Raw genomic sequence first — 13314 nt, forward strand, 5'->3', positions numbered from 1 at the left:
CAGCAGGAGCAGCAGGAACAGCAAGGTTAACAGGAGGAGCAGGAGGAGCAGCAGAAGCAAGAGAAGCAGCAGCAGCAGGAGGAGCAGCAGGAGCAGCAGGGGCAGCAGGAGCAGCAGGAGCAGCAGGAGCAGCAGGAGCAGCAGGAGCAGCAGGAGCAGCAGGAGCAGCAGGAGCAGCAGGAGCAGCAGGAGCAGCAGGAGCAGCAGGAGCAGCAGGAGCAGCAGGAGCAGCAGGAGGAACAGCAGCAGCAGCAGCAGAGGCAGCAGGAGGAGCAGCAGGGGCAGCAGGAGGACCAGAAGGAGCAGCAGCAGCAAGAGGGGCAGGAGGGGCAGCAGGGGCAGCAGTAGCAGCAATAGTAGGAGCAGCAGTGAACAAGTCAGAGCTTGGCCATCTTCCCCGAGGAAACACTTGGCAGTGTCTGACCCAGAGACAGAAAGTGATACTGGATTCCCGGTAAATACTGTAGAGCAGCCTTCAAGGTGCACGATGGCTCTTGGGACAAAGACTGGCCCAGCCCAGGAAGTAAGAAGTGCAGAGGCTGAGCGCCCTGCTTGGCATGAGTTAGCTTCTGTGATCCCAGAGGGTTTCCCTGAGGTAGAAGTTTCCATCACCCATGCTCAGCAGAAGGGGTATACAACCTGAGAACCATGGAGGCTGAGGGGACACCCTTAAAGAGTGGAAAAGAAGTTTCTTCTTTGTTCCACCTTGCAGGCCGCATAAGCTCCCTGTGTGGATAGTCCAGGCAGACCTGTGTCCCTCCTCAGATGGAGGCAGCTGGCTGCTGGCCCAAGCTGTGAAGACTATGCCCCAGCCGCAGAGCTCCATCCCCAACATTCCGCCTGTGGGGATTCGGGAAAGGAAAAGAAGCTCCAAGAGACCAGGGAGACACACCTGCTGGCTCCCATCCTGTCTCCAGTCCTCCTCAGTCCGTCCTCCCCTCAGGGTCTGGGGACTCAGAGTCATTCGCAATGGGTCCTCAACCTTCCCTCACATCTATCCCCACAGCCTGGCTTAGAGCAAGAGGAACAGTCAGGAGGCAGACACGACTAGCCCTACAAAGCTCGACTGGGCAGAATCAGGTACAAATGTGCCAAACCAAGGACAATAGGACATGGGGCCACCATGAAAACAGGTAACACCCATAGCTCATTATTGATTACCCAGAAATCCCCAAAGCTCCAGAACCCAATAAAAATTCATTTAGTGACAGAACCCCAACCTAGTAGAGAGCAGGGTCCCTACATCAGACATGTCCACACCCCATTGCCACTGTATCTACATACTCAACAAGATTCCTGGGTGTCGTCCAGAACTATTCAGGGTGAGGTCTAGAACATACATGAGCCACCTACTTGCACCTGTCTGTTCACATCACGACATCCCAATCTCTGACACAACAGTGGCTTTGATGGATTCAGATAGGGGACTGTGCTAGAATGTGGGACCCAGAAGGACAACTCTGGACCACCAATACCAAACAGAACTGAGACACAAACAGTAAGTGAGGGAAGAGGTGGGGGAGGGGAGAGGAAGGAAGAATTAGAGGAAGGCAGGAAGGAAGAGAGGAAAAATGGAAAGGAAGAAGGAAGGAAGGAAGAAAGGGGGGTAGGAAGGGAATGGAGAAGGGAGAGGGGGAAAGGGTCAGAAAGAAAGGAAGCAGTGAAGGGAGAACAAAATGAACAGGAAGGAAGAAAGGGAAAAGGAGAGGAAGACAGGAAGGAGGAAGAGGGGAGACAAAACAGAAAAGTATATTGAGGAGAGGGGAAGGGGGAAAGGGAAAGTGTGAAGATGGAAGAAAGATGGGGATGAGGGTGATTTGGTAAAAGAGGAGGAGAGTAAGAAAAAGAGGAGGGAGGGGAAGAAGGTAAGTAGAAGGAAGAAGAGAAGAGTAAGGAGAGGGAAGGAAAATGGGGAGGAGTATGAGGAGGAGGGAGAGGAAGCGAGAGAGAAGAAAGGGAGGAGGTAGGGGAGGAGAGAGGTAGCTACTGAAAAAACAATTGTCTTCCCATCAGCTCGGTTCTCCCCATAATATAGTGCTCTGTGCCCCACATAACACTATTATGGGATTCTCCCAGGGAATTCTGACCACCTTTTCTGATACACACTCCACCATAAACAGAAGAGTTACTTCAGAATACAGACTCCAGCAAATAACAAAACAAAGCTAGCACTTAGAAGAACGGGCAACTCTCCCACACAGGTTCCAGCGCACTACGCACTGAGACCAAAAGAAGTCCACATGTGCTCTCTCTAGGGGCACACTCGGAAGCTGCAGGGTCAAAACAGAAAAGATGCCTAACTGTTTGCTTCCTGGACTCAGTATCTTGGGATAATCTTGAAACCCACAGACAACAAACATGGCCTCAGTTCTCAGCTGTATCTCTCCCCGTCTCTGGGGAAAGCAAACAACTGTTTACCATTAAGTTTCAAAAATTAAAAAAGTGGGGAAAAAAAGTACATACAATCTGCTAAAGGGATGCTAAAGGGCTCATTCCAATCCACTTCCTGGTTAATGAAAAATAGGTGTCAACAGGAGTGGGCAGAACTACCAACTTCTGGGCTCATGCTGCTGTAGGAAGAGAACTGTGTGACACCAACATAAAGCACACTTTAATTGTATGAAACCAGCAGAATGCACTGTTCCGCCAGAAGCAGGCAGACAGAGATCCTTGTGAGATCCTTGTGAGTCTAAAGCCAGCCTAGTCTCTGTATAAAGTTCCAGGCTAGCCAGGACTAGGCTAGCCAGGGTGTTACATAGTGACACCCTCTTTTTAAAAAGGCAACATAATAGCAGAACGTTTGAGAGAACAGCTAGCAAGCAGCCAAAGGCAGAAAGGAAATCATGACTGTTACATTTCTCTACAAGCTTATCTAATGTGATTCTGTTAAACAAATCACTCAGAGTGCCACATGAATTGTGTGCAACACTCCCAAGGTAATGACAAATCACAGCTTTAAGCAGCCCCTGGTAGAGGCTGAGTGACACTTTCAGAGACACAGTGACACCTTCAAGCTGAGCCTATATCCTCTGCTTTTATAGTCCCCTGGGAAAACAGAAAGAATTGTGACCACTCACCTATCTCAGTAATACTTTCTACAGCTCACCCAGCTTCGCCTCAGATTCTCGTGAGAGAGGCTATCAAAACTACAAAACAATGATGAAACAAAACAAAACAAAAAACAAAACAAAAAAAAAAAAACACAAACAAAAACCAGGTGTGAGGATGTACACCTGCTACCCCAGCAGGCATGAGGTGTAGGCCTAAGGACAGGAGTTCAAGGTCATCTTCAGCTACTCAGAGAGTCTGATGCTAGCCTAGGCTGCTCAGTGAAGTCTAGGCCAGCCGACTACTGACTAGAACCTTGTCTCAAAAGGCAACTACCAAAGAATAAATAAATCCACAGCAAGGCTCTCTGTGCCTCCGAAACAGAGCGTTTAATGTCATCCACCACATGCTAAGCACCAAAGGCACCCAGAAGAAAAGTTAACTTGCTTGCCCTGTCTGGGAGAAGCCACCTGCCTGCTGAAGGCAGAGGGTGCCAGTGTATATGTACCCAGATTCCCTCTTGTGTGCAGCTATGGTGACTTACTTAGTGGGCACACAGCCAGCATGGCTTCAAAATTATCACAAAATTGAAGGCATTTATTTGTGCCAAGACCAGTCCTTTCCTTGCCCCTTTAGCTCCCCTATGACACAGTGGTGCTGGATCACTGAGAGCCTTATGAGTTTGCCTAGGAGAGAGAAGCCAGCCTCCCACTGCAGCATTTAGGGCAGTCCCTGGGGTCAGGCAATGAGCAGCCTGCAGACAGTAGCAAAGGTGCAGTCCCAGCACCAAAGGGACTGTGCTGTCATCACTGCAGAGCTGGGATTCAGGAAGCACAGTGCAGCTGGCTCCCGTCACCTTCTGAGAACTGGGAAATGAAGCCGAGGAGGGTGTGTGAGCGCCCAGGCCCAGCTAGGCTTAACAACAGTACCAAGTACAGTTCATATTCAGGTCTAAAACTGCCCGAGCGCATTGCTCTGGCACGAACTTTGCTGTTGACATCCAGGCTGACCCAAGGACAGGAGCCCGATATTTCATCTGTCACATCCCTCTGGGCACCTTCAGCCTTACAGGAAAGAACAAAACAAAGCCCAGGGGCCATGAAGACAAAGGAAATTCAGCTGACTCTTAAGGTACACTGCTGAGGGCTGGGTTGTGAGCCCCTGAGCCTGAATGCTGGCGTTACAACCTCAGTTTAAAACCTACTATGCTCTTTTCTGTTGCTGTGATAAAAACATGGCCAAGCCAACTCAAAGAAGGAAGAAAATGGCGGGGTGGCATGGCAGCAGGCAGGCACAGCGGAAAAGCAAGCTGAGAGCTCACCTCTTCAGTCACAAACAGAAAGCAGAGAGAAAACAAACTGGAAGTAGGAAGAAGCCTCTGCTCTCAAAGCCCACCTCATGTAGTTCATCCAGCATGGCCACACATTCTAAGCTTCCCCAAGGAGCACCACAACTATGGTGACATTCTCACTCGGAAAACCACAGAGCCCCAGGACGGAATTTGGGGGTGCGGCGGGGGACGAAACCATTCATCAGGTAGCTGGGCTAAAATGAGGTTTTCAGGAAAAGCCCCAATTCGATAGGTTTGGTGTCATTCATTAAAAGGACGAGAGGTGAGGACACACTCACCAGAGTGAGATGGGGTGAAGGTGACAGTCTGTCTACAAGCCAAGCAGACAGGTCTCAGATTTTAAAAACAAACAACAAACACCATGATAGACCCGCCTACGAATTCCAGCTCAGGAACCATGAAATAAGTACCTGCTGTCTAAAGTGCCCAGACTGTGGCAGTTTGTCATAGCAGCCCCACTAAACTAATCTACACAGCATGCACATGGGTCTTCATACAGCCCCAAGGGCTGCCCACCTCGTTGGCGAGAGCAAATCTGCAGCAGCGTTTTCTGTCACTGTACCACCATGCTTCCAAACTGCCTTACTGAGCATTAGCTCCTGGGAACCCCACATTCTAGCATTCTCCCCACTTTGGGGAAAGGTGCAAAGGAGACTGGGAAAAGGCTCAGAGGCTTGCCCCAGTCACATACGGCATCTCCATCTTGAAGATGTCAAGGTCTCATTAGGAAGCTGTGTGCAGGGGGGTGCAGCTGATGCCGGCAACCTGTCAGGGCTAAAAGCCGACTCTGATGTGCACCTCCTCTCTCTGCTGGTTAGAGTTTCCCAGCTTGGCACAAACCTACATATGCCTAGGAAGAGGAACTGCATCCGTCAGGTTGTGGACACATCTGTGGAGTACTTTTCTTGATCGCTCGCTGATGTGAGAGGACCCAGACCTCTACGGGCAGTGCTGTCCCTAGGTAGGTGGGCCTGGGCTATCTAAGAAAAGTAGCTGAGAAAGCCAGTGTCTGCTCTGTTCCTACCTCAGCTTCCCTGGATGATGGGCGGTAACCTGTAAACCAACCTAACCCTTTCCTCCCCAAGTTGCTTTTGATTCTGGCGATTTATCACAGCAACGAAAAGCAAACTAGTGCAAAAGTTCTCCCAAGAGCTTCTCAGCACACTGAAACAATTGCAAAAGTGATCGCGTGGATGAGTGATCCAGAGCTCAGTTAAACATTGCTGATCCTGCAAGGTTGGCCACTCACACTGGGCCACCCCCTCCATGCTGGCCCTTCAGGCAGAACAACTACACTTCCATGAAAACATGAACAATTTTCTCCTCACTGTTGGTAAATAAAACATTACCTTTATTCTGTCTCTTTTTGTCGACGTTTACTTGATTTTAGTTAGGGGAAGGGCACATGTAGCATGGTAACCACAGAGGTCAGAGGGCAACTTGCAGGAGTCAGTTCTTTCCTTCCTCCATGGGAGTCCTGGGCATCAAACTCAGATCCTCAAACAGAAAGCACCTTTAGTCACTGAACTGTTTTGAGGGCCCCACCCTTTACAACTTCTCAGGTCAGTGGCTCAGCTCCTGCTGTCCCTCCCTGGGGCACCTCCATCGCTACCAGCCAGCCACATGCTGGCCTCCACACACACATGACGCCCAGACACCAGAGAATGGCTACCCTGGGGAGACACAAACTCCAACCACAGTGAGACACTGATGCCCCAGTCAGTCTGGGTAAAGTGAACAGACACAGCAAAGACAGGAAGGACAAGAAGGAGGCAACACGAGGCTGGTAAAGGTAACCTGTGAAGCCAGTATGGTAGAGGCTGGCAGTTTCTTTTAAAGACTAAATATCCAGCACTGCAGAGGAGGCTCACAGGTGAAGCGCTTGCACCACAAGCATGTGGACCTGCATGTGGGCTGTAGTGCCCACACCAAGGCCAGGCACAGTAGTGTGCACCCATAAATTGAGTAATGACGGAGGAGGGGGGACATAGGGATCCCTGTAGGTCATTAGCCAGTCTGCCTAGCCAAAATATGAGTTCCAGTTCTAGTAAGGGACCCTGGCTCAAAACATAAAGTGGACAGTGATGAAGAAAGATTCTGACATTGACCTCTGGCCCCACCCCTCTCGAAATGAGAAGAAAAAGAATAGACACGTTATCCATCTACCATAGGACTCGGCAACTGCACTCCTGGGCATCTCCCTTCCCACCCTAACACACACACGCACACACGCACACACGCACACACACACACACGCACACACGCACAGAGAGAGAGAGAGAGAGAGAGAGAGAGAGAGAGAGAGAGGGAGGGAGGGAGGGAGAGAGAGAGAGCAAGAGAGAGAGCAGCTTTATCCATAACAGCCAAAACTCATCTTTTGGCAGATGAACAGTCAAACCTGTGGCAGAGCCGTAAAGAGCACTCCATAGGAGGGAACTGGACAGACTCAACAACCTGGTGGACCAAAGACTGAGAAGCCACTGAACATCTGGACCCTGGCTCAGTGATTGCACGACCAGTCTGATGCGAAGCAAACTTGAAGCAAACTGAAAAAGTGAGTAAAAGATCCCTTTGTGTTATCACTTTTTTTATGCCTGCATGTGGTCATATTGCTCGAAAATACCAACTTTAATGAGGGGGGGGAGAGAAAGGAAGAAATGGAGAGAGGGCAGAAGGGCAAGGGGGAGGGAAGATGGAAGGGAGGGGGAAGGAAGGAAAGAGGGAGAACGGAAGAACGGTGGAGGGGGGAAGGGGGGCTCAAGTAATACTGAAAAAACTGCTGGGTTTCCCTGTATCCACCCAGAGAACACAGCCTTACTCTGCTCCCTGCCCTCACTGCCTGCAGCCACAGGAGTGACCCAGAACCAGCCGGAAACTTATTCCCACACCCTAACACAATCCTGTTCAGACAGGTAGTGCTCTAGAATGATGGCATAACAATATATTTAAAACATTTGAGTTTCAAAGTAAAATCGGATTTAGAGAAATATAATCCGTGCCCTAATTCGGTTTTTCTGCAACTCCTGTGAATGAAAATGGGTGTATTCCTTCTTACTTAGGATCCAATTTAATGTTTTATCCCAAAGCAGCAGCCTGCTCACCACTCTGGGTAATGAAAGAGACCTCTGCCTCCCCTCTCTCCCCTGCCCTCCCAGGGGGTCTTTGGATGTTCCAATCTTTGAAGCAAAGACAAGCCAACAAGAACAAACCCCAGGTTTCATACTAACCAAAAAGGATTTTAAGAAATCATTTGCCTGGGCCATAGAGTTAGGCCAGCCTGAGCAATGTAGTAAGATTCTGTCTCAAAAAACTAAAATAAATAAAATAAAACAATAAAATCAACTTTTGAAGAAAATCAATTTCCCAGGAACTATGGGAGTTCATCTAAGTAGGAAGTCCCTTGGCGTTACACCACCTCGATCCCCATCTCTCTCTCCCCTGCCTTTGACATTTTGGCTTTTTTCATGACAAGAGACTCACTATGCACCTTCAACTGTCCAGGAACTCACTAGGTAACCTAGGCTGATCAGAAACTCACGGAGATTACCTGCCTCTGCCTCCCAAGTGCTGGTATTAAAGGTGTGTGCTACCACGCCCAACTTCCTCATTACGATTCTTAAAGCTGTACCTTAACAATGAATAAAAGATAAGGCAGTAAGAGTGAGGACCAGAGCTCGATCCCCAGAACCCACAGTGGAAGGGAAGCACCAACTCCTGTAAACTGTCCTATGCACATCTGCATGCATGCTCACACTAATAAACATAATAATGTTTTCTTAAAAGTAAAACGATAGCTCTGAGCACATTACCGCAATGAATCCTTGCAAGACTCTGAAGTACACAGGCTCGGCTCCACTCTGCGCTTGGGAATATCAAGGCTCCGGGTCACAGTATGAGCAAGAGCCAAGAATAATTTAAGGTGTCTACCTTCCCAATGCTCTCCTCCTCCTGCGGATCTCTACCTGAATGAGGAGGGTGAGGAATGCTGGGCTCATATCTTCCCTGCACCGGACAGCAGACTCCTGACCCAGGTCGCTGTCCACATCATAGGCTCTGGTTTTCTGCTACAGCTATAAGGAACTGCCCCGGTTAGAGAGCCTTAAGCTTACCCAAGTGCATGGCTCCACACTTCTGCAACCTGAGGCCCAGTGGCTATGGGTCTCAAAACAGAAGCCTGGCCAACAGGGCTCCCACCAGGAGGAGACTGCAAGAGGAATCTACTTTGAAGCTCATTTGAGGTGTTTGCAGAATCATACAGTCTTATGAGGTCACACTGCCTGGTAGTCCTTAGCTTTCTGGGGCCTCAGTCTAGTCCCTGCCAGGGAACCCCCATGTCTCCTGTCAGCTGCTCATCAAGTCCTTCTCTGCTGTGGAACCTAGCTTCCCATTCAACATGTCTCTCTTTCCCACTCCGTCTGCCAAGGCCAGTCAGCCAAGCTCCCAGGGCCCATGTGACCCCAACCCAAACTTCATAAGCTCCATCACACTGCAAAGCCTCTCTTCTGTATTAGCATATCACAATTCGCAGGGTAAAAATTAGGTTGTACACACCTCTATGGCCCACCTCCCACAACTGTGAACACAATGTCCCCAGGTATGCCTCTAGCCCATGCTGAATGTGACCAACAGGAGCCATCAAAATGGACTAATTCTAGAACACAGGACCCTGCCATCTAGCCAAGCCCTTGGTGTGACAGCTGAATCAAAGTTTACACCTGCATGACTAAGCCAATCCCCTAAACAGAGCCCACCACATCAAGCCCAAGAGAGGAGGAAAGGCCAGCTGGCAGCCTTCAGAAGCAGCAACCCCACAAAATAAATCGCAGGAACCCCCATTTCCTGCCCTGGCAAGAGCCACACATCAGCCATTTACGCTCATCTCGATTTTCCGGAATAAACAAATAAAGACTGCAGCAGCTCATTTACAAACAATGCCTCTAAGAGTCTCCAAGCTCCTCTGAACAGTGAGCTGTGATTCATGTTTCCAAAAGAGATGGCATTTGATCATTTTCCTTCTCCCTCGTGATTCATTCACAGGCCAAGTGGCTGGAGTGGAAGCAGGGTCCACCCACCAGAGCCTCAGGAGAGAAACACAGGCCTGTTGTTAAGGCTACCAAAGAGAAGGCAGAAGTTAATATGAGGGAATCTTTAGTAACTTTCCCTTAGGGAAAAAGGGCCAATCAGCCTGCATACAAGAACTTACATCCTCCCCAGGGAGCATCTGCCCTCTGTGCCACTAAGATCCTCCCAAGACACGCAGAGAGCTGAGGGTGCCTCTATGCCTCCACCCTTGACTTTCCTCCACTCTGACACATGGACGCTAATCTTCAAGGTGCCTTCTGATGCTGTCTTATGCCATCCTGGTGAAGAGAGACACACCCACGTTCTCCTACATCAGACAGCTTTTCACACTTTTGCCAGAATTTCCTGGCAAAACCATCCCCTAGAAACAACGGTTCTCAACCTGCGAGCATGGCCCCGGGTGGGGATCACATATCAGATATCCCGCATATCAGATATTTACATTACGATTCATAACGGTAGCAAAATCACAGTTATGAAGCAGTAACAAAATAATTTTATGGTTGGGGGAGGGGTGTCACCACAACACGAGGAACTGTATTAAAGGGTCACAGCATTAGAAAGGTTGAGAACCACGGTACTAGTTCTCCTTTGAGAACTTTCTGAAAGTTTTGAGATTAATGCATTAGCCAAAGACTTGATGTTAGAAGTCCTATCCAAGAGTGCCTTCAGGGGGATGTGTGGCCTAACTGGGACAGCCACAGCCTCCTGGGCTGCTTGCTTCCTACTCTGGAGGGAGACCCTCCTCACCCTATATAGGAATGTTCCCCCTTCTTCTCCAGGTCAAGCCACACTACAGAACTACAAAAGTTTCACTGAAGACAACACGCGGGTCTCTAGGGGAACTGGACACTATAGCAAAATGGAGTGCCACCACCACCCTACCCTACATCCTGGCACTGGATATCGGTGCATGTGTGTGTGTGTGTGTGTATGTATGTATGTATGTCTCTCTCTCTCTCTCTCTCTCTCTCTCTCTCTCTCTGAAAAGAAAGCCCCACATTCAACAAAGGAATTCATGGGGCTTCCACTGTTAAATCCGCAGGTTTTCTTGGCCTTTGGCTTACAAAATATGACTTTTTTCTTTTTGAGACAAGATCCCATGTAGCTCAGGCTGGCTTCATTCTTACTAAGCTGAAGAGAATGAGCTTCAACTTCTGATCTTCTTGCCTCTAGACCTCCCAAATTCCAACTTTCCCGGTATGCACCCACACTACCACCCCTGCACTACAAACTGGGTTTGAACCAACCCTCTCCCCCCCAAGCCTTTCTTTCCTATCTACAACCCTTCTTTCCCACAGCTGCTGAGGTCTCCGGTCTGCCTGCTTCTTTCTCTCAAATGTCAACAAAGTAGTCTTCCAGCTTAAAGGGGGTGGAGGGTTCAGGGAGGAGACCTACCAGGTGTGAGGGCGCATGCCTTTAAACCTAGCACTCAGGAGGCAGAGACAAGTAGACCTCTGTATGAAGCCAGAACAACCAGAGCTACACAGTGAAACTCTGTCTCAAAAAGTAAACAAAAATCAAAGAAAGAGACTCCCCTACCCAGTAATCACAAGCCATGGTGGCAGCTACACCAGAACAGGGATGAATGTGAACCCGCTGTTGGCAGGGTTCAAACCCAGAGCGCTCCCATTACTGTGCTGCAAGGGTAAAGTGTAAGTAACAACTTTCTCCACTACCCGAGACTCCCCTGCAGGCCCAAGGGTCCCTCTCCTTCCTCACTGCCTCCTGACCATCCTGTGGCCGCTTTCTGCTTGCTCCTGGTCTTCTAGCTGTTCTTTGAACAGTCCTGTGCAATCCCAGGAGAAAACCTCATCGCTCCCACACCCTGAAGTCCTCCTAAGTAGGATCCTCATCCCAAATTAGACAGATGGGACTCTCACAGCCCTTCTTGCCCCACATGGGACCCACCAGGAGGTACAAGATATGCTTCTTAGCTCCTTACACACCCTGTCCACCCCCAGAAAGCCCAGCTCTGTCATGGGCCTCAGAAAGGTCTGCCAAATGCAGGTGGAGCTCAGTCCCAGTGTTCACAAGGAGGGAAGTCCTCCAACCCAGTGTGTGGGCCTAGAGTGGAGGTAGGGGCCCTAGGCTTCCCCAGCCCTGCCCCCGTGGCCACCATCCCCTACTTGCTACAGAAATAAGTAACTAAAGTTCAAAGGAAGGACACAGCCTTGTAGACTGGAGTCTCCAGGAAGCTTCCAAAGTTAGCGGGCTGGGACATGAGCTAGGCCTGCAAGAAGGTGCTGAAGGCGTGCCTAGAACAGACAGCTGCTGAGAAAACGCCTCAAGGCAGCCCTTAGGGTGGAAGGCGGCAAGCTCCTCTAAATGCTTGCTTGCAAATCCCTGAGAAATGCTTGCTTGCAAGTCAGACAGAGTCTCTGCTCAGGTGAGGCTGGGCATCAGAGGATCCTTAGGGAAAGAGAGAAGGAGCCTGGAAACAGAATAGTCAGATCTGGAATGCCAGCGAGCCCTGAGGCCTAGACAGACCTGATTTTTGATGTGGGCTGGCTGGAGGGGAAGACAGGGTCTGCAGGGCTCTAGTACTGTCTAGCCACTGAAGCAAGCCGGGCTCCTTGGAATGTGTCTTGAGTCAAATGTAAGCTTGCAACCCGACTCCCTCCACCCCCTCGGGAAGCGACAAAGGCAAAACCAGGTCCCCGCCCTCGAGGTCCGTTTCCAGGGCCCCCGGGAAACAGGAGCGCCTGAGTGCCCCCCCCCCCACCATCCAGGGCGGGAAAGGCGGCACGGACCCAGCCCGGGAAGCGCAGCCACTCCTCACGCGAGAAAAGGAGACTTCACAGATCCGTGCGCTGCACAATGAAAAGTGTTCACCCGGAATCCCGGATGCCAAACAGAAGTTTCCCGAAGAAGCCAAAACGCACACAAACAATGACCCCGGGAGCCCTGCGCACTCAGGAACACACGGGACTACACAGAGCGAATGCGCGGGAATAAGGAGCACGGTGGACCCCGGAAGGTCACCGGGTTCCCCACGCGGGCTCCAGCCCCCGGCGGGCCGGGCTCCGCACCGCGCGGCAACAGGCTGGGCACCGCGGCGGGGAAGTTGCGCGCGGGGCGGGCGCGGGGCGGCGCGCTGCTCACCCACGCCGTACTTCTCCTCTCGTTTGGTGGGGACCCAGCGCGTCATGGTGGCGCTGGCCGCAGCCCACTGGAGCCGCCGCTGCCGCTGCCGCCGCCGCTGCTCCGGCAGGAAACTGTGCGCCTAGGCCGCCATCTTCCATTCCTTCCCCGCCGCGACAGGATGGGGAGGAAAAAGTTTGCGGCGGAGGCGGTGTCATGTGGGACGGGGCGGGCGGAGCGTCGCGGGCCGGATGGGAAAGGCCGGGAGCGCCGGCGAGAGGCGGGACGGCAGCCGGCTGCAGCCCGCCCAGGCGCGCGTGCCCTGGGCCGGGCTGGCCGCGTCCCTCGAGGGACCCAGGCCGCTTCCCCGAGCCCACAAACGTCCTGCACGCTGCACGCGCCGCGCAACTCGCATTCTCTACTTTTCACTGAACAGCAGGCACCTCGGACCTATTAATCTGCACACTCTACTCTGCACCGCATTCAGCACTCTTTTATCATGTACCCCACACACTACATTGAACACCAAGCATCAGCATCCTAAACACTCTGCACCCTTGCATGGTGCAGAGGCGCTGTCTTTACACACACACACACACACACACACACACACACACACACACACACACACACACACACACACACACACGCACAGAGTCCTTACAGCCTTCCGGACCTGGACCTAACACAAATAGTGGAGGATCAGAACAGAATCAGACACCAAACATGTACTCACTAGTGTGTCCTGG

At 51.1% G+C, this 13314-nt stretch overlaps 1 protein-coding gene across 1 annotated transcript in view; it reads right to left on the minus strand.

The window, feature by feature from the left end:
• The window catches only part of Dock1 (dedicator of cytokinesis 1), a 499905-nt gene extending 487140 nt beyond the window's left edge, over positions 1-12765 (minus strand). Inside the window, exon 1 of the mRNA XM_032892397.1 lies at positions 12587-12765. Coding sequence (XP_032748288.1) covers positions 12587-12632 — 46 coding nt within the window. The 5' untranslated portion in view covers positions 12633-12765. The remainder of the gene's footprint in view (positions 1-12586) is intronic.
• Between the last annotated feature and the right edge of the window lie 549 nt (positions 12766-13314).

The sequence above is a fragment of the Rattus rattus genome, chromosome 2 (genome assembly GCF_011064425.1).
Source record: "Rattus rattus isolate New Zealand chromosome 2, Rrattus_CSIRO_v1, whole genome shotgun sequence".
In the NCBI taxonomy this organism is placed as follows: domain Eukaryota; kingdom Metazoa; phylum Chordata; class Mammalia; order Rodentia; family Muridae; genus Rattus; species Rattus rattus.